Genomic DNA, 21,950 nt, shown 5'->3' on the forward strand with positions numbered 1-21,950 from the left:
AAAATGTCCATTAATTACAGTATAATCCACATAATAATTCACATTCCCTGTTGCTGCAGGATTATTTTCCTGCTGTAGAAAACTGGCTCAAATTAAGATCCTACATCTGTACTAGTGTTTTTTTGTGTTATGGTAAGGGAAAGGAGTTTTTCCTGAGCATGTGACCTGACCAGAAAAAACTCCTGGGCCTAGTTCAAATAATCCCTGAAATGTAAATACACAAATACTTCCTTTGTCACAAAACAGACCCAATGAACGAAGCAATACATCCTGCTAAGTCTACTGGCTAATGAAAGTGGACACACAGATCTTGGATCAGCTGGCCCTCCCCAAATCCTAACTTTAACTATTAACCACCTTAACCAGAAAACTGACCTAAGATCCGTTTCTATGGACAATCTCATCCGACCATGAGGCACACCTGACTCGAGACCTTTTAACCCCTGACCCGAGAACTGCAGTAAGCTCCTGAAGCAGAATGTGAGCCAATGGCCTTTGCTCTATAGGCAGAATAGAATGAAGTAGGATGACATAGCCCCTACAGACTGATCTAAGTACAGTTGAGCATTTTCTTCCTAATGTTTAAGGTTAGTATTTGGGTAAAGTGAGCTGATCCTACATCTGTGCCTACGGGCAACTTTGAATAGAATGGAGGCTCAGAGTGGTTGCTGCACAGATGGGAGACAAAACTAAAAGTTCAAGGGTCAAACTGAGTGCCCAAAGATGAAGTGTAGCCTATCAGTAAACGGATGATAAAAGGCGTCTTTCAAACAAACAAACAAACACTTCATAATGTATTCCATCCCACAGAAAGAGCGCAGGGCAACATTCTCCTTCACTAACCTCTCCAACTGACTTCTACATGATCCCATTTCACATTTACATACTCCTTAGTAGTCAGCAGTACACTGATGGTGAATAATCCAATGCCGACTTGAAGTACTTCTCTGTCACTGTTATGTGTACTAAACTAAAGGCAGAATACTGCATTTTAAGTATTTTTGATTGTTAGTTTGTACTAGACTAAACATTATACTGTATTGTATTATATGATTGTTAGTATTTTGTACAAGACTGATAAAGAGAAAGAGAAAAACATTTGGTCCTCCGATCCCAAGGGGGTGCAGTTAGCTCGGTTGCTATGGAAACTTGAGAAAGAGCAAGTTCGGGACTCACAGAGAAAGATCATCTCTTTCCAGATATACTTAGAATCCTCAGATCAAGTTTGAACCCTCATTTGTCCATTACATGGTAGGAAAAACCTGAAGTCTCTTTTTGTTCACTAGGGTCCTCTTTGAGTTCATCATAAATCCATATTCTTTTTAACACTGTTTCTTAGTCTGTCTGTGGTGTTCTTCTTCACTCCCAAGTCTCCAAAGATTCTGAATTGTTTTTTGTTTTTGTATCTTTAAAAAAGTTTTCTGTTTGTTTTGAAAGTCTTGTTCTATCCTATGCATCATCCCATTGCTCTCTCATCTGTGATGCCAAACCTTCACTGGTGCAGAGCTGTGAGTCCTCCTCTGCCAGTCAGATTTGATTGAAGATAACAAGAGATCTCTCCCCAACTCCCATATGAAGTCTATTTTCCTATATTTTTTTTAAACAGAAGAACTTTTGAGTTTTTTCCTTTCACAGAATGTCTTATTCAATCAAAGGCGTCCTCCATTCCTCTGATTAAACCTATGGGGGGGGGGGAGAGGAAGAGGAAGGAAGAGGAGAGAAATACAGATAATGAGAAAGGGAGGGGAATGGAAGAAATGCTTGAATCTGACTTGAGAGACTACTGTGAAGTGTAACTTTGTTATACAGTTTTTGATCAACATAAGACAGCTAAAATCAGAGTGAAACAGAATTGATAACAACTCTAATAACTTCATTATATTATGTATAATAGTGGACAGGTCTTACCTGTGCTGGGGGGTGTCAGTAGGGGCGGCTGGCGTCTTTGGGCCGTTTGAGTTGCACCTTGAGTCTCTTCATACCAATCTGGAAACCATTCATAGCCTGGATGGCAGCCTGGGCACTACCCGGGTTATCAAAGCTCACAAAGCCTGCATACATACAGACACAGACAGATGCTCTGGTCAGTGGTATTGTCAATCAGCTAACCGCTTGTTGTGATTGTTTAGAAGTAGTGTCACTCACCGAAACACTTGCTCTGATTGGTGGCTCTGTCCATGAATACCTTGGAGGAGATAACATTGCCAAAGGGCAGAAACATCTGCATCAGTTCGTTATCCCCAAACTCCTGTGGCAGGTGGTAGATGAACAGATTACAGCCCTCTGGTCCTGGAACACAAACACACACACACACACACACACACACACACAAAACACTGTTGGAGGCACCAGTATCATGATGGTACAGTACATTTTTAAGACACACAAAATCACAATGATGATGACACTCATGATGTTGTTGACAATGATGATCATGATGATGAAGAATTAGTAAATATAGTTCCTCACCCTCACCTTCCCTCTGCTGTTGGCCAATGACCTGAGGGTGCTGTGGCAGTGACTGACCGAGAGGGGTCAGTGTAGTCGCTGGGTAGATGGCTACAGAGGAGAGAAAGCGTGAGAGAGAGAGACAGAGGAGAGCGACAGAGAGAGAAGGAAATGACAAAAGAGGAGAGAGAGAAAGGGAGAGAGAGAGAGGAGAGAGCGATAGACAGGCATAAAGGGGGATGAAGTGGGAAAAAAAAGAGAGAGTGGGGATTGAGTTTATCCTATATGAGTCACATTCAACAGACTGGTGAAGACCTGGAGGTATCAAGGTCAGGGTTAGAGATCAGAGATGTGTACTGTACCTGTGTATTGCTGTACCCCAGTAAAGGCCTGTTGCAGTGTATCTGCAGCAGTAGGGCTCTGGGTGGAGTAGGGCGGCAGGGTATTGGTGTAGAGGGTCTCTAGAGGGTGCCCGTTAGCCTGGGGGGCGAGGCCGGTGTACCCGTTCATCATTGGGGCCACCAGGCTGGTCAGGGAGGAGGGCAGGGCGGCCGGAGGAGAGCTCAGACCTGCAGGGGGGAAATACACATTCACTACACCAGAGACAGAAATGATCACTACACCGCACAGGGATTGGACTTAATGTATATGAGAGAGAAAGGGAGAGAGGGAGAAGGATAGACAGAATGGAGAGAAAGAGAGTGTGTGTGTGTGTGTCTCATGTACAGTATGTGTGTACTGTTTGTGTGTTGTGTGTGTGCAGGTGTGTAACAGCAGGCGTCTCAGAGCTCACATGGTGATAAAATCACTCTGCAATGTCAGCATAGCAACACAATGACATGCTGCTGTAAAACAGAGCAACCCGGATCTGCTCACTAAGGCAGCAGCAGGGGCATTTTACTGTGCTCACTGCTCACTGTCTTATCTACAGCTGGGACAAATAAAGACGTTCTCCCACAGTGAAATGGGTTGAATGTGTGTCTGCACTAAACTGATACAGCCTCAGGAGGGAGATAGGGCCTCCAATCTGCATTGTAATTCGCCTGCATGATTCTGTGTGTACTGTGTAGGCATCTCAAATACTGTATTTGTGATAGGATAGTCTTTAGCGATGTGTGTGTGCGTGCGTGCGTGCGTGCGTAAGCATGTGTGTGTAAGAGAGAGGGAAAGAACCCATCCTGTTGGGGAGGACGCAGAGAGCTGTGGGTTGGCAGCGCACTACATTGCTGCCTGCCATAAGATGAGGGACAGTGTCTGACAGACCAACCAACCTGCATATGTTCTCTATATTGTTATTGTTCAATGGTTATTTTGATCCTTGGTTATTGTTGTTACTGTTGTCCTGTTGACAATATTGATCATTATTACTTTAATTATGTTAATATTGTAAATATCCAAAGTAAGCTTTGGCAATATGTACATTGTTACGTCATGCCAATAAAGCAAATTGAATTGAATTGAATTGAATTGAAAGCAATACAGTAGATTATAGGGAGAAAGTGACAGAGAGTGAGAATGATAGAAAGCAATACAGAGATACAGTATCTGTCTATTAATGGAATATGAAACATTATACACTTTCATGGACCACAGAGATTCCCCCACAGTAATATGAACTATGTGATCTATAAAACCAGACTCCTATTTGGCTCAATACCAAGAGAGAGAGAGTAGACTGTGAAGACCAGAGTAGAATAGTTTACATTTCACTAAAGGTATTTTCCTGGACATATTGTAGTTTATAGGCCACATTGTCTGCTGGTTCCCAGAAACTGATTTAGACCTAGAAACCAGGTGTGAACACTCTCTCAAGCAATTACTTGACTTGAGGGAGAAATCTCAAACATCTACACTAAGTGAGAATACAAAGGCAGTCTGTATATAATGTGTCTCCATTGCAGAGTTACACTGTATTGATTATGTGGGATCAATGGTGTAAATTGTAAAACTACTAGTGTTGGGCGGTATCCAGATTTTCATACCGTCATACTGTTTCTGTACCTTACCGGGGTATACGGTATTACCAGAAGTGAACACAAGGGGCAATTTTTTTTAAGGCAACAGGGATCTTGATCCAGGAGGGGATTGAATGTCTCTGCTGTAACCAAGAAGCTTGACCTTGACATCTAGCCACTCAGCTAGCAAGTTAGCAAACCAAATGCATTGCTGGAGCCCTAAGCTCGATATCATTTATTTGACACATCTTAGATTTCTTATAGTTATATTTAACTTATAGTTATAAGCAGTGGCGTAGCACGCACCCCCCAAATGTTGTATTATTATTATTATATATATTTTTAAATACCCCGGTATACAGTATAAACGGTATATCGCCCAAGCTTAAAAACGACCCCCAGTCAGAGCGATAGATCCCAGGACCGCGTAGTGAAATGTGATATCACACATTTCCAAGACTCATATGTAACTGACCAGGTATTGAACCCAGGTTGTCTGAGCTTCTCGAGACTGTGTTAGCCCACTGAGCTAAAGCCTAGCCCTAGGCACTAGCTCTGGGAGCTAACACGAGTTCCCAGGTCTCCCACCTTACTCATCATGCATATTGCTGATTTATCCGACGTGACTGACCTGACACGAGATTGAGAGGGTTGGGCGGCAGACCGTTCATGGTTAGCGCCCCCATCTGGTGGATCTGGGCGGAGGGAAAGGAGAGGCTGGGGGCCAGGTAGCCCCCCTGAGACACGGCCATCACCGCTGCCTGCTGCTGCTGCATCAACTGATGGGGAGAGGAGGTGGATCGGGGAGGAAGGGGGAAAGATGGAGAGAATGAGAGCAAGCTGTCAGTGAGGCATCGGTGTGTCAGAGTGACAGATACCAAATTGCGTGTGTGTGTGTGTGTATGTGTATGTGCTTACTGCGTGTGCATAGCTACTGTAGGTGCTGTAGCTGCTGAACGTGGGTAGGGCGACAGAGGGGTTGAAGATGCCAAACTGTCCAGCCATCTGCTGCATGCGCCGTATGGTCCTCTCCTTATCTGTGTCTGCAAACTTCACCACCAGGCTGGACGACGCTCCCTAGAGAGGAGAGGAACACAGCATGGATCAGTGTGTGTGTGTGTGTGTGTGTATGTGTGTGTGTGTGTGTTTATTGTACTTACAGGCATGGTCTGACTCCCATGCAAGGAACTGATTGCAGACTGCGCTTCAGAATGAGTAGAAAACTTCACAAATGCACAACCTAGAGAGAGAGAGAGACAGAGCGAGAGAGATAAATCAAAAAATGTCAAGCAGACAACCTAAGAAAATGAACGACAATGACAAATGGTTTGATGAAGAATGCAAAAACCTAAGAAAGAAATTGAGAAACCTATCCAACCAAAAACATAGAAACCCAGAAAACCTCAGCCTTACGCCTTCACTATGGGGAATCACTAAAACAATACAGAAATACACTACGGAAAAAGAAGGAACAGCACGTCAGAAATCAGCTCAATATGATTGAGGAATCCATAGAATCTAACCACTTCTGGTAAAATTGGAATACACTAAACAAACAACAACACGAAGAGTTATCTATTCAAAATGGAGATGTATGGATAAACCACTTCTCCAATCTTTTTGGCTCTATAACAAAGAACAAACTGCAAAAACATATACAATCTGCAAAAACATATACAGGCTTGGTGCGGAAAGCAGGAATGGACCGGACTGGGCTGGCGACGCGCACCACAGGCTCGGTGCAAGGGACAGGAACAGACCGGACCGTACTGGGGACACACACCACTGGCCCTACGCAGGGATCAGGAACGGGCCGGACCGGACTGGTAACACACCCCAGTACCTCTCGCCGTGCCTCTACACCTTCCTTCCCCTCTTTGACCAGTGGCCCCCGTAACCTGGCGGCCTCCTCTGCCAACCCGCTGGGCCGCTCTACCGCGGTCTCCTGCTGCCCCGTCGTCCACGGTGTGAGCCCCCCCTAAACAATTTCTGGGCTTCTCTCCTACCCGTGGACCAGGTCTCCATATTTTTTACCAGCCTTTTGCCCTTCTGCTTCCACGTCAAGCCCCTCTCTTCCTCACACGGCTTGACCCAGTCGAGGAGGCGAAGGAGATCCGCTAGAGATCTCCCTGGCGATGGCTCCTGGACACGCTGCTTGGTCCAGTCTTGGTGGGATCTTCTGACACGATCGTCGGGAACAGAGGAGGACCAAGGCGCAGCGTTGAAGGCGAACATACTATTTTATTAGTAATTACACGAACAAAACAACAAAACGATAACGTGACGTCCACGGTCTAACACAAACCACACTGGAACAAGATCCCACAAACCACTGTGGCAAACAGACTGAATAAATATGGTTCCCAATCAGAGACAACCAGCAACAGCTGACACTAATTGCCTCTGATTGAGAACCACTCTGGTCAACATAGAAATACACCAACTAGAAACAAGGAAACTCACACCCTGGCTCAACATACAAGTGTCCCCAGAGCCAGGGCGTGACACATTTGAGTCGATTGGAGGTGTACCTGTGGATGTATTTCAAGGCTTACCTTCAAACTCAGTGGCTCTTTGCTTGACATCATGGGAAAATCAAAAGAAATCAGCCAAGACCTCAGAAAAATAATTGTAGACCTCCACAAGTCTGGTTCATTCTTGGGAGCAATTTCCAATATTTGGAACCAAGGACTGATCACCCCAATCCACAAAAGTGGAGACATATTTGACCCCAATAACTACCGTGGGAAATGCGTCAACAGCAACCTTGGGAAAATTATCTGCATTATCATTAACAGCAGACTCCTACATTTCCTCAGTGACAAAAATGTACTGAGCAAATGTCAAATTGGCTTTTTACGACATTACCATAAGACAGACCACGTATTCACCTTGCACACCCTAATTGACAAACAAACAAAACAAATCAAAGGCAAAGTCTTCTCATGCTTTGTTGATTTCAAAAAGGCTTTTGACTCAATTTGGCATGAGGGTCTGCTATACAAATTGATGGAAAGCGGTGTTGGGGCAAAAACATATGACATTATAAAATCCATGTACACAAACAGCAAGTGTGCAGCTAAAATTGGCAAAAAAACACACACATTTCTTTCCACAGGGCTGTGGGGTGAGACAGGGATGCAGGTTGAGCCCCACCCTCTTCAATATATATATCAATGAATTGGCAAGGCACTATTTTATTTATTTTATTTCACCTTTATTTAACCAGGTAAACCAGTTGAGAACAAGTTCTCATTTACAACTGCGACCTGGCCAAGATAAAGCATAGCAGTGCGATAAAAACAAACACAGAGTTAAATATGGGGTAAAACAAAACAAAGTCAAAAATACAACAGAAATACATATAATATACAGTGTGCAAATGTAGCAAGTTATGGAGGTAGGCAATAAAATAGGCTATAGTGTAAAATAATTACAATTAGCATTAACATTGGAATGATAGATGTGCAAGAGATGATGTGCAAATAGAGATACTGGGGTACAAATGAGCAAAATAGATAACAATATAAGGATGAGGTAGTTGGGCGGGCTAATTTCAGATGGGCTGTGTACAGGTGCAGTGATCGGTAAGGTGCTCTGACAACTGATGCTTAAAGTTAGTGAGGGAGATAAGTGTCTCCAGCTTCAGAGATTTTTGCAATTTGTTCCAGTCGTTGGCAGCAGAGAACTGGAAGGAATTGCGGCCAAAGGAGGTGTTGGCTTTGGGGATGACCAGTGAGATATACCCGCTGGAGCGCAGACTACGGGTGGGTGTTGCTATGGTGACCAATGAGCTAAGATAAGGCGGGGATTTGCCTAGCAGTGATTTATAGATGGCCTGGAGCCAGTGGGTTTGGCGACTAATATGTAGTGAGGACCAGCCAACAAGAGCGTACAGGTCACAGTGGTGGGTATTATATGGGGCTTTGGAGACAAAACGGATGGCACTGTGATAGACTACATCCAATTTGCTGAGTAGAGTGTTGGAGGCTATTTTGTAAATGACATCGCCGAAGTCAAGGATCGGTAGGATAGTCAGTTTTACGAGGGCATGTTTGGCAGCATGAGTGAAGGAGGCTTTGTTGCGAAATAGGAAACCGATTCTAGATTTAACTTTGGATTGGAGATTCTTAATGTGAGTCTGGAAGGAGAGTTTACAGTCTAACCAGACACCTAGGTATTTGTAGTTGTCCACATACTCTAGGTCAGACCCGTCGAGAGTAGTGATTCTAGTCGGGTGGGCGGGTGCAAGCAGCGTTCGGTTGAAGAGCATGCATTTAGTTTTACTAGTGTTTAAGAGCAGTTGGAGGCTACTGAAGGAGTGTTGTATGGAATTGAAGCTCGTTTGGAGGTTTGTTAACACAGTGTCCAATGAAGGGCCAGATGTATACAAAATGGTGTCGTCTGCGTAGAGGTGGATCTGAGAGTCACCAGCAGCAAGAGCGACGTCATTGATATACACAGAGAAAAGAGTCGGCCCAAGAATTGAACCCTGTGGCACCCCCATAGAGACTGCCATAGGTCCAGACAACAGGCCCTCCGATTTGACACATTGAACTCTATCTGAGAAGTAGTTGGTGAACCAGGCGAGGCAGTCATTTGAGAAAACAAGGCTATTTAGTCTGCCAATAAGAATGCGGTGGTTGACAGAGTCGAAAGCCTTGGCCAGGTCAATGAAAACGGCTGCACAGTACTGTCTATTATCGATCGCGGTTATAATATCGTTTAGGACCTTGAGCGTGGCTGAAGTGCACCCATGACCAGCTCGGAAACCGGATTGCATAGCGGAGAAGGTACGGTGGGATTCGAAATGGTCGGTGATCTGTTTGTTGACTTGGCTTTCAAAAACTTTTGAAAGGCAGGGCAGGATGGATATGGATCTGTAACAGTTTGGATCTAGAGTGTCACCCCCTTTGAAGAGGGGGATGACCGCGGCAGCTTTCCAATCTCTGGGGATCTCAGACGTTACGAAAGAGAGGTTGAACAGGCTAGTAATAGGGGTTGCGACAATTTCGGCGGCTAGTTTTAGAAAGAAAGGGTCCAGATTGTCTAGCCCAGATGATTTGTAGGGGTCCAGATTTTGCAGCTCTTTTAGAACATCAGCTGTCTGGATTTGTGTGAAGGAGAAGCGGTGGGGGCATCGGTGGTGATAGTGTTTCCTAGCCTCAGTGCAGTGGGCAGCTGGGAGGAAGTGCTCTTATTTTCCATGGACTTTACAGTGTCCCAAAACTTTTTGGAGTTAGTGCTACAGGATGCAAATTTCTGTTTGAAAAAGTTAGCCTTTGCTTTCCTAACTGCTTGTGTATATTGGTTCCTAACTTCCCTGAAAAGTTGCATATCGCGGGGGCTATTTGATGCTAATGCAGTACGCCACAGGATGTTTTTGTGCTGGTCAAGGGCAGTCAAGTCTGAGGAGAACCAGGGGCTATATCTGTTCTTAGTTCTGTATTTTTTGAATGGGGCATGTCTATTTAAGATTGAGAGGAAATTACTTTTAAAGAACAACCAGGCATCCTCTACTGACGGAATGAAATCTATATCCATCCAGGATACCTGGGCCAGGTCAATTAGGAAGGCCTGCTCGCTGAAGTGTTTTTGGGAGCGTTTGACAGTGATGAGGGGTGGTCGTTTGACCGCGGACCCGTTACGGACGCAGGCAATAAGGCAGTGATCGCTGAGATCCTGGTTGAAGACAGCGGAGGTGTATTTAGAGGGTAAGTTAGTCAGGATGATATCTATGAGGGTACCCATGTTTACGGATTTAGGGTTGAACCTGGAAGGTTCGTTGATAATTTGTGTGAGATTGAGGGCATCTAGTTTAGATTGTAGGATGGCCGGGGTGTTAAGCATATCCCAGTTTAGGTCACCAAGCAGTACGAACTCTGAGGATAGATGGGGGGCAATCAATTCACATATGGTGTCCAGGGCACAGCTGGGGGCTGAGGGGGGTCTGTAGCAAGCGGCAACAGTGAGAGATTTATTTCTGGAAAGGTGGATTTTTAGAAGTAGAAGCTCAAACTGTTTGGGCACAGACCTGGATAGTATGATGGAGCTCTGCAGGCTATCTCTACAGTAGATTGCAACTCCACCCCCTTTGGCAGTTCTATCTAAACGGAAAATGTTATAGTTGGGGATGGACATTTCAGAATTTTTGGTGGCCTTCCTAAGCCAGGATTCAGACACTGCTAGAACATCAGGGTTGGCGGAGTGTGCTAACGCAGTGAATAACTCAAACTTAGGAAGGAGGCTTCTGATATTTATGTGCAGAAAACCAAGACCTTTACGGTTACAGAAGTCAACAAATGATAGCTCCTGGGGAGTAGGAGTGATACTGGGGGCTGCAGGGCCTGGGTTAGCCTCTACATCACCAGAGGAACAGAGGAGGACTAGAATAAGGATACGACTAAAGGCTTTAAGAACTGGTCTTCTAGTGCGTTGGGTACATAGAATAAAGGGGGCAGTTCTCCGGGCGTTGTAGAAAAGATTCAGGGCATTATGTACAGAAAAGGATATGGAAGGATATGAGTACAGTTCAGGTAACCCTAAGCGTTGGGTAACAATGAAAGAGATAGCGTCATTGGAGGCATCGATTGAGCCGGTCTCGGCGTGTATGGGGGGTGGAACAAAGGAACTATTTGAGGCAGTTTGAGAGGGACTTGGGGTTCTACAGTTAAATTGTATAATAAGAACTAACCCAAACAGCAATAGGCAAGGCATAATTGACATGGGAGAGAGGCATAAAGCAGTCACAGGTGTTATTAGAGAGAGCTAAGACACAACTGGAAATAGCGATAACGTTTGGGCTAAGACTAAACAGAATAAACAGGACAGGGTACCGTGTAAAGGAACAGTCCAGCAGGCATCAGCTGTGCAGCTGAGTGATCATAAGGTCCAGTGAACAGCAATATGTGAGTCCGAGAGCAGTTCAAATTGGTGCTTCAGCACAGCTAGCAGGGAGCACAGTTGTAGTTTGCGTGTGCTAGTGGGCCGGGGGTGGCAGATGGATCTTCGTGGTCGTCGCAACGGGAAGCCTGTTGAAATCACATCAGACTATTTCGTCGGCAAACCAGTCGTGTTGGATCGGCGGGGCTCCGTGTCAACACTAGGTGGTCCCGTCCGGTTGACAGAGAGGTAGATAGCCGGGAGATGGGAGATGGGCCTAGCTCAGGATGATTAGCCAGACCTCAACGTCCATTTTGTAGCAGCTAGCTGGTAGCGATGAATCCGGAGTTAAAGGTCCAGTGATTCAGTGATTCCGGCAGAAAAACTGATATGTTCTGGGTCGATAACGCGCTGTGCAGACTGGCCGAATAATAGTCCGGACTAGAGCTGGCTGGTAGGTGGTGCAGGCCACGGACAATGGTGAAAAACCGCTAACGGTAGCAAGTAGCTAGTTAGCTGGCTACTCCCGTCCGGTAGACCTAGAGGTAGATAGCCAGGATATGAGCCTGGCTCTAGGCTAGCTCGAGGCTAACTGGTGCTTGCATCGGGGGCAGTGGTGATTAGCCAAACAGCAACATCCATTCGGTTGCGGCTAGCTAGTTGCGATCCGGTGATTAATGTCCAGTGATTAAATTATTCTGGCAGAAAATCCAATGTTCTGGGTGAAATAGCAACTGTGGCTAATAGCAAGTAGCTAGTTAGCTGGCTAGCTAGTTTCAACTGGAGATTCTAGATAAAAGATAAGTCAATAATAGAATCCGATCCACGTTGAGTGAGGCGGGTTGCAGGAAAGTATATTTTGTAGGAGGATGAAAAGTCTGATAGGAAAATATGTACGAAAAATACAAAAAAAACAGGGTATTTACAGGCTATTTACAGACACACGACAAAAACAGGACTGCACTAGTACGCCATCTTGAACAGTCTGCAGCACCCGGCCTCACCCTACTAGAATCTGAAGTCAAATGTCTACTGTTTGTTGAAGATCTGTCCCCAACCAAGGAGGGCCTCCAGCAGCACCTATATATTCTGCACAGATTCTGTCAGACCTGGGCCCTGACAGTAAATCTCAGTAAGACAAAGATAACGGTGTTCCAAAAAAGGTCCAGTTGCCAGGACCACAAATACAAATTCCATCTAGACACCGTTGCCCTAGAGCACACAAAAAACGATATGTACCTCAGCTTAAACATCAGTGCCACAGGTAACTTCCGCAAAGCTGTGAATGATCTGAGATACAAGGCAAGAAGGGCCTTCTACGGCATCAAAAGGAACATCAAATTCGACATACCAATTAGGATCTGGCTAAAAATACTTAAATCAGTTATAGAACCCATTGCCCTTTATGATTGTGAGGTCTGGGGTCCACTCACCAACTAAGAATTCACAAAATGTGACAAACACCAAATTGAGACTCTGCATGCAGAATTCTGCAAAAATATCCTCTGTGTACAACTTAAAACACCAAATAATGCATGCAGAGCAGAACTAGGCCGATACCCGCTAATTATAAAAATCCAGAAAAGAGCCAAAAGGAAGCGATTCCCAAACCTTCCATACCAAAGCCATCACCTACAGATAGATGAACCTGGAGAAGAGTCCCCTAAGCAAGCTGGTCCTGGGGCTCTGTTCACAACAGAGCCCCAGGACAGTAACACAATTAGACCCAACCATGAGAAAACAGAAAGAGAATTACTTGACACATTGGAAAGAATTAACAAAAAAATGCTATGTGTCCCTAAACAGAGAGTACATAGTGGCAGAATACCTGACCACTGTGACTGACCCAAAATTAAGGAAAGCTTTGACTATGTACAGACTCCGTGAGAGAGAGAGAGAGAGAGAGAGAGAGAGAGAGAGAGAGAGAGAGAGAGAGAGAGAGAGAGAGAGAGAGAGAGAGAGAGAGAGAGAGAGAGAGAGACAAATGTGTGATTAAAATCGGCAACAAGCAAACAGACTTCTTCTCTCAGGGACGTGGAGTGAAACAGGGCTACCCAATAAGTCCAACACTATTTAACATCTACATTAATGAATTGGCAAAAACATTAGAAGAATCGGCAGCACCTGGTCTCACCCTACACAACACTGAAATCAAGTGTCTGCTGTACGCAGATGACCTGGTGCTACTGTCTCCCACTAAGGAAGGGTTACAGCAGCATCTAGAACCTCTGCACAGATTCTGTCAGACCTGGGCCCTGACCGTTAATAAAAAAAAACGAATATAATGATATTCCAAAAAAGGTCCGGAAATCAGGATGACAAATATAAATTTTATTTGGACACAGTTCTATTAGAACACACCAAAAATTACACGTATCTAGGACTAAATATTAGCAACACAGGTAGCTTTCACATGGCTGTGAATGAGCTGAGAGACAAAGCAAGAAGAGCATTCTATGCCATTAAAAGGAATATTAAAATCGAAATTCCAATTAGAATCTGGCTCAAAATGTTCCAATCAGTTATAGAACCAATTGCTCTATATGGCAGCGAAGTATGGGGTCCACTTTCTAATACTGAATTTACCAAATGGGACAAACATCCAATCGAAACACTGCATGCAGAGCTTTGCAAGACTGTATTGCAAGTGCAAAGAAAAACTCAAAATAACGCATGTAGAGCAGAATTGGGCCAATACCCCCTCCTTATTCGAATAGAAAAAAGAGCCATCAAATTTTACAACCATCTAAAAACAAGTGACTCCAAAACATTCCATCACACAGCTCTACTATGTCAAGAGATGAAACAAGAGAAGAGTCCCTTCAGCCAGATGGTTCTGAGGCTCAGTTCACTAACCAAAACCAACCTCATAGAGCCTCAGGACAGCACTCAAAAAATCTGGCCCAACCAAATCATCACAAAGCAAAAATAAAAATATATCACCTATTGGAAAGACACCACAAAAAAATCAAAGTAAACTTCAATGCTATTTGGCTCTAAACAGACAGTACATGGTGGCAGACTGACCACTGAGGAAAACAAAGACTAGGTACAGACTCAGTGAGCACAGTCTGGCTATAGAGACCGGTCGTCACAGGCAAACCTGGCTGCCCAGAGAGAACAGGCTGTGCTCACTCTGCCCCCAGGGAGAGGTAGAGACAGAGCTGCATTTCCTATTACACTGTGAAAAATACTCAGACCTAAGATAATATTTATTTCCCAAAATTATAATTCAGTACAAAGAATTTGAAACTATAAAAGAGGAAGAAAGAGTCCAATACAGTGGGGGAAAAAAGTATTTAGTCAGCCACCAATTGTGCAAGTTCTCCCCCTTAAAAAGATGAGAGAGGCCTGTAATTTTCGTCATAGGTACACGTCAACTATGACAGACAAAATGAGAAAAAAAAATCCAGAAAATCACATTGTAGGACTTTTAATGAATGTATTTGCAAATTATGGTGGAAAATAAGTATTTGGTTAATGACAAAAGTTTCTCAATACTTTGTTATATACCCTTTGTTGGCAATAACACAGGTCAAACGTTTTCTGTAAGTCTTCACAAGGTTTTCACACACTGTTGCTGGTATTTTGGCCCATTCCTCCATGCAGATCTCCTCTAGAGCAGTGATGTTTTGGGGCTGTCGCTGGGCAACACAGACTTTCAACTCCCTCCAAAGATTTTCTATGGGGTTGAGATCTAGAGACTGGCTAGGCCACTCCAGGACCTTGAAATGCTTCTTACGAAGCCACTCCTTCGTTGCCCGGGCAGTGTGTTTGGGATCATTGTCATGCTGAAAGACCCAGCCACGTTTCATCTTCAATGCCCTTGCTGATGGAAGGAGGTTTTCACTCAAAATCTCACGATACATGGCCCCATTCATTCTTTCCTTTACACGGATCAGTCGTCCTGGTCCCTTTGCAGAAAAACAGCCCCAAAGCATGATGTTTCCACCCCCATGCTTCACAGTAGGTATGGTGTTCTTTGGATGCAACTCTGCATTCTTTGTCCTCCAAACACGATGAGTTGAGTTTTTACCAAAAAGTTCTATTTTGGTTTCATCTGACCATATGACATTCTCCCAATCCTCTTCTGGATCATCCAAATGCACTCTAGCAAACTTCAGACGGGCCTGGACATGTACTAGCTTAAGCAGGGGGACACGTCTTGCACTGCAGGATTTGAGTCCCTGGCGGCGTAGTGTGTTACTGATGGTAGGCTTTGTTACTTTGGTCCCAGCTCTCTGCAGGTCATTCACTAGGTCCCCCCGTGTGGTTCTGGGATTTTTGCTCACCGTTCTTGTGATCATTTTGACCCCACGGGGTGAGATCTTGCGTGGAGCCCCAGATCGAGGGAGATTATCAGTGGTCTTGTATGTCTTCCATTTCCTAATAATTGCTCCCACAGTTGATTTCTTCAAACCAAGCTGCTTACCTATTGCAGATTCAGTCTTCCCAGCCTGGTGCAGGTCTACAATTTTGTTTCTGGTGTCCTTTGGCAGCTCTTTGGTCTTGGCCATAGTGGAGTTTGGAGTGTGACTGTTTGAGGTTGTGGACAGGTGTCTTTTATACTGATAACAAGTTCAAACAGGTGCCATTAATACAGGTAACGAGTGGAGGACAGAGGAGCCTCTTAAAGAAGAAGTTACAGATCTGTGAGAGCCAGAAATCTTGCTTGTTTGTAGGTGACCAAATACTTATTTTCCACCATAATTTGCAAACAAATTCATTAAAAATCCTACAATGTGATTTTCTGGATTTCTTTTTCCTCATTTTGTCTGTCATAGTTGACGTGTACCTATGATGAAAATTACAGGCCTCTCTCATCTTTTTAAGTGGGAGAACTTGCACAATTGGTGGCTGACTAAATACTTTTTTCCCCACTGTATTTATTGGGTGAAAAGCCTAAATGTGCAATTTTGGCAGCCAAATATGTGTCCTCCTGCCACAACCTGAGGGACAGCTAGTGAAAAGTGTAATGTAATGTCAATAATATTTCCTGTTTTTTTTTGGATTTCATACCACGTAATGTGTCTTCTCAGTCATGTTGAGATTGGTCAACTACTATTGCTTTAATGTATTGTTATTCTCATTAATATTGTTGTTGTAGTTGCTGTTAATGGTAATCCCATTTCCACTACTACTATTATTATTATTGCTGTTAGTCCCACCATATTTGTTATATCTATACTTTGACAATGTAAGTAATTTTACTTGCCATGTCAATAAAGTCTACTGAATTGAATTGAATTGAATTGAGAGAGAGAGAGTCCGTATATCTGTCTCGCTTTCCTCTCAAAACAAATGTATTATTCACACTCTTTTATTTTTTGATTTCAGTTGACCAAATGTGACCTCATTCACATTGTCTGCTTCTTTTAGCGATAGTGTCTCCAGACAGTCCTGACTAGAAGAATACTGTGGTATGTGACCAGTGTGTGTGTGTGTGTGTGTGTGTGTGTGTGTGTGTGTGCTCTCATGCGATGCCTGTCAGGTATACATCTCCCCTGACTGCAGTGTGGTGTGTGAAATGACTTCTGTCACTGCAGAGTCAAGACGCTGTGTCAGCTGTCACACAGACGGTACATCACTATGACCTGGGAGATGCAGGTATGACACATAGGGAGAGAGAGAGTGTGTGTGTGTGTCTGTGTATGTGTGTGTATACAGGCAGAACAACATCATTGTGACATGAGAGCGACAGGTATGAGACAGACAGAAAATGGAATATGTAAAACTTATCTGTCCTGGAATACATAAGCAGATCATTCTAGTCTATCAATAAGATTGGTGTTAGACTGACTACAAAATGTTGCTAGAATGATGGATGAAGAGAAAGTATTTAGTCCTTTTTTGCAATCCAATTGACATTGTATCCAATGTTTTATTCAACCTCAACAACCCTAGCTAATGCCATGGAATCTACTGTAGTATACCCTACAAGTGTGTTTGAAAGCGATAAAGTAATAGAGTATAAGAAAGAAAGGTTCCTATACCTTTGCTGTTTCCGTCAGGACCTCTTAGTACGGTGCACTCATCGATGGCGCCGTAGGGCTCAAATAGGCGATACACATCCTCCTCTGTCTGCTGCTTGTTCAGCATCCCCACAAACAGCTTCCTGTCCTCTGGGGGGACAAGAGGAAGAGCCGTATGGTCAGAGTCACAGCCATAAATACTGTAGTCTGTACTGTAAACAAGGAGATGAGAAATGAAGAGAGAGAAGGAAATGAGACTAAGAGAAGGAAGGAGAGGAAACTACCAGAGAGAAGGAGAAGGAGTGAGGAGAGGTAAAGGGAAGAGAAGAGTGGAAGGAATTTGAGAGACAAGAAGAGGGAAAGAGAGGTGACAAGATGTGCAAAGAAAACTAGATAATGGGGGGGGGGGGGGGGAGATGGGGAGGGCAGGAAAGGAGATCAGAAAGAAAGACAGGAGAGTAGAAGAGGAGAGGACCCAGTCATTGAGTGTGTGTTTGTTTGCTCTATCCCAGCAGCACCCATAGTTGTCTCTGCCAAGGCAGCTCTCTGTAGTGGTTCATACTGTAACTGGGTTATAGGCTAGAGGGCTGTACTATAGCCTGCCTTGATACATACAGTGAGGGAAAAAACTATTTGATCCCCTGCTGATTTTGTACGTTTGCCCACTGACAAAGACATGATCAGTCTATAATTTTAATGGTAGGTTTATTTGAACAGTGAGAGACAGAATAATAACAAAAAAATCCTGAAAAACGCATGTCAAAAATGTTATAAATTGATTTGCATTTTAATGAGGGAAATAAGTATTTGACCCCCTCTCAATCAGAAAGGTTTCTGGCTCCCAGGTGTCTTTTATACAGGTAACAAACTGAGATTAGGAGCACACTCTTAAAGGGAATGCTCATAATCTCAGTTTGTTACCTGTATAAAAGACACCTGTCTACAGAAGCAATCAATCAATCAGATTCCAAACTCTCCACCATGGCCAAGACCAAAGAGCTCTCCAAGGATGTCAGGGACAAGATTGTAGACCTACACAAGGCTGGAATGGGCTACAAGACCATCGCCTAGCAGCTTGGTGAGAAGGTGACAACAGTTGGTGCGATTATTCGCAAATGGAAGAAACACAAAATAACTGTCAATCTCCCTCGGCCTGGGGCTCCATGCAAGGTCTCACCTCGTGGAGTTGCAATGATCATGAGAATGGTGAGGAATCAGCCCAGAACTACACGGGAGGATCTTGTCAATGATCTCAAGGCAGCTGGGACCATAGTCACCAAGAAAACACTACGCCGTGAAGGACTGAAATCCTGCAGCGCCCGCAAGGTCCCCCTGCTCAAGAAAGCACATATACATGGCCGTCTGAAGTTTGCCAATGAACATTTGAATGATTCAGAGGAGAACTGGGTGAAAGTGTTGTGGTCAGATGAGACCAAAATCGAGCTCTTTGGCATCAACTCAACTCGCCGTGTTTGGAGGAGGAGGAATGCTGCCTATGGCCCCAGGAACACCATCCCCACCGTCAAACATGGAGGTGGAAACATTATGCTTTAGGGGTGTTTTTCTGCTAAGGGGACAGGACAACTTCACTGCATCAAAGGGACAATGGACGGGGCCATGTACCGTCAAATCTTGGGTGAGAACCTCCTTCCCTCAGCCAGGGCATTGAAAATGGGTCGTGGATGGGTATTCCAGCATGACAATGACTCAAAACACACGGCCAAGGCAACAAAGCAGTGGCTCAAGAAGTAGCACATTAAGGTCCTGGATTGCACATTAAGGTCTCCAACCTTAATCCCATAGAAAATCTGTGGAGGGAGCTGAAGGTTCGAGTTGCCAAACGTCAGCCTCGAAACCTTAATGACTTGGAGAAGATCTGCAAAGAGGAGTGGAACAAAATCCCTCCTGAGATGTGTGCAAACCTGGTGGCCAACTACAAGAAACGTCTGACCTCTTTGATTGCCAACAAGGGTTTTGCCACCAAGTACTAAGTCATGTTTTGCAGAGGGGTCAAATACTTATTTCCCTCATTATAATGCAAATCAATTTATAACATTTTTGACATGCGTTTTTCTGGATTTTGTTGTTGTTATTCTGTCTCTCACTGTTCAAATAAACCTACCATTAAAATTATAGACTGATCATGTCAGTGGGCAAACGTACAAAATCAGCAGGGGACCAAATACTTTTTTCCCTCACTGTACATACTAACCACACGTGCATGCACACAATGCAGAGGACTAGGCACATATACATTAATTTACTTTCATTTTTAATCAGTGGATAAACCCAACATTAGGCCTAGAGCCTTTGTCATGTGCGGGGGTGGCAGACACGAGTGTGTGCATGTGTGTTGGGGGTCGGGAGGGGTGAGGGCTGGGCTTATTTGTGTGTGGTAAAGGGGGGCGGTGGGAGTTGGTGTGTGCGGTAGGGGTTTGAATAAGGCGACATGAAAGCGGAGGCATGCTGCGACGCTGTGCTTTGTGTTTTTTTGATGACTTCAGGGATCCGTGTTATCAGACCAACAGAAACTGATGGGCTGGCATATTAAAGTTTGAAGCGCGAACAAGCTCACACACACAAACACACACACACACACATTAGTGTGACATCATCCGCCCCCTCACTCCACTGCTGCTATCAGTACACATGCTGACTTCACCGAACACATAAATCAGACTATTCACAAACCTAAGTTAGAGAGAAGCCTTGACACACACTAGTTGTGGCAAGTGTTGCATCAGGAGTGTGAAACACACTGAGGGTCTATGGGGGCAGGAGTGATTAGATGAGAGTAGAGAGCTACTGAAGGCTAGTCTCTTCTACAGCATTATTACCAAAGAGTTCAACTCTATAGGAGAATTAGTCTCTCTCTCTCGCCCTCTCTCTCTCTATCTCTCTCTGTAAGCTTGTCTCTCTCTCTTTGTGTATTGGTCACCCTCTGTCTTTCTCTATATCACTCTTCTATTTATCCCATTCTCTCTCTCTCTCTCTCTCTCTCTCTCTCTCTCTCTCTCACTCCTACTCTGTCTCTGTCTCTATTGCTATGTTTCTCTTCCTCTGTCCCTGACTTTCTATATTTCCCTGCATCCCTTTCTCTCTCTCTATCATAAACATATGCGGTAGATAGGATAATGCCCCTCATCATTCCACTGCAATCATTAGCTGCTCCTCATCAATTCATTCATTAAACGCTTTACTAGTAAATCCAGGGCCTAGGGGCTCAGGGCCGTGTGCGTGTGTGTGTGTGTATAGGCAAGTGTGTGTGTGTGTGTGTGTTCTCGCCTGCTCTGTCCTAGAAACTAAAAACAGACTGTGAAATGCTCAGAGCGCATCAGAGAGCATCAGACGAGTGTAGAGAACAGGATTAAAGATTCATACGCACAATTCAAGTCAGATCATCCACTCACCCCTCCCCCTATCTCCACACTGACACACACACACACACACACACACACACACACACACACACTCTCACTGCTGACCCCAAAAGCACAATTCAAGTGAGATCTTCCATTTTCCAGCCTCCCTCATATTCACATCCCCCCTCTTCCGTTTCCTTACAAAGCCTCCCCTTCCCACACACACACACCGCTCTCTCTCCCCCAAACTCTTTTTATCCTCCCGATCCCCGCAGTAGCAGTGCACACTTAGCTAACTCCAATCTCCCATCTCAGACTCTAGCATCTCATTTAGTGTTGGCACATTCGGTCTCAGCGTGTGACTGTGTATGTGTGTTTGTGTGTGTGTCTGTGTGTGTATATGTGTGTGTATGCATGCGTGTGTGTGTGTGTGTGCTTTCATCTCCACACCAGGCTTAGGGCCATCTGGTATCAGTGCTGAGGCCAGGGAGATGAGTCCCTGTTCCAAAGGCCTGGGAGAAACTGATAACCGTGGAGGAGAGAGGGAACAAAACCGAAGATAGGAGAAGAGGAGCTTCAAAAGGCCTAACCTCCATTAATCTCTCATCTCTCTCATCTCTCCTACAGTATCTGGGTCTGGTATTAAGTGTAACTATTGGCCAAACTAGTGTGATGAGTAAGCTTGGGAGAATCTCAACTGCATTTTCTTGATTCCTCGCGTCCTCTATCCTCACCTCCTTCTCAATAGGTCCCTCCCCTCTGACCTTTTCATCCAATGGGAATCAAGAGAGAAACAAGGAAATGCAGTTGAGATTCTCCCTTTGTCTGAGATCTGTCTATGTTAGCTCCCAGAGCAAACGCCTAGGCTTCTGCTCAGTGGACTAATGCATGCGTTCAGTACAGGCGGGCAAGGCAGTTAGGCGCTGTCATGCTGGACACTCATGTACTGAATAATGAAGGACTAGTTTGTGCTAAATCAGAACCTATGTGTCGAATTCTCTGCCAAAGAAAATCAAGCACAACATCTGAAAAATCATTATGAAAGTAACAAAAAACATCCGAAGTTTGAGTTGCAGACAGTGCTTGCTTAGATGTCTTAAAAGCAACAAACTTCACTCCCACTCCAAATGCCATTACTGACCATTTCCATAAATGTATCCTAGGTTCAAAGGTGTTTTGGTGTTTGAAGTGTGTATGGGGTGTGGGGGAGACATCAAAGAGAGATGGGGATGCTGTGTGTGTATGCGTATGTGCTTGCCTGCGTGCGTGTGTATGCGTATGTGTGAGCGCGTGTGCATGCATGTGTGTGTATGTATGTGTGTTGTGGCCTG

General features: G+C 44.5%; 1 protein-coding gene across 1 annotated transcript in view; it reads right to left on the bottom strand.

The window, feature by feature from the left end:
- Positions 1-1,923: 1,923 nt before the first annotated feature.
- The window catches only part of LOC311146613 (CUGBP Elav-like family member 5), a gene marked incomplete at both ends in the record, with an annotated part of 44,445 nt that continues 24,418 nt past the window's right edge, over positions 1,924-21,950 (bottom strand). The window contains 8 exons of the mRNA XM_084183143.1: positions 1,924-2,051; positions 2,146-2,289; positions 2,476-2,559; positions 2,811-3,041; positions 5,035-5,182; positions 5,322-5,480; positions 5,564-5,643; positions 17,279-17,407. Coding sequence (XP_084039269.1) covers positions 1,924-2,051; positions 2,146-2,289; positions 2,476-2,559; positions 2,811-3,041; positions 5,035-5,182; positions 5,322-5,480; positions 5,564-5,643; positions 17,279-17,407 — 1,103 coding nt within the window. The remainder of the gene's footprint in view (positions 2,052-2,145; positions 2,290-2,475; positions 2,560-2,810; positions 3,042-5,034; positions 5,183-5,321; positions 5,481-5,563; positions 5,644-17,278; positions 17,408-21,950) is intronic.

This window comes from Coregonus lavaretus (assembly GCF_964263955.1).
Source record: "Coregonus lavaretus genome assembly, chromosome: 19".
NCBI classification, from domain to species: domain Eukaryota; kingdom Metazoa; phylum Chordata; class Actinopteri; order Salmoniformes; family Salmonidae; genus Coregonus; species Coregonus lavaretus.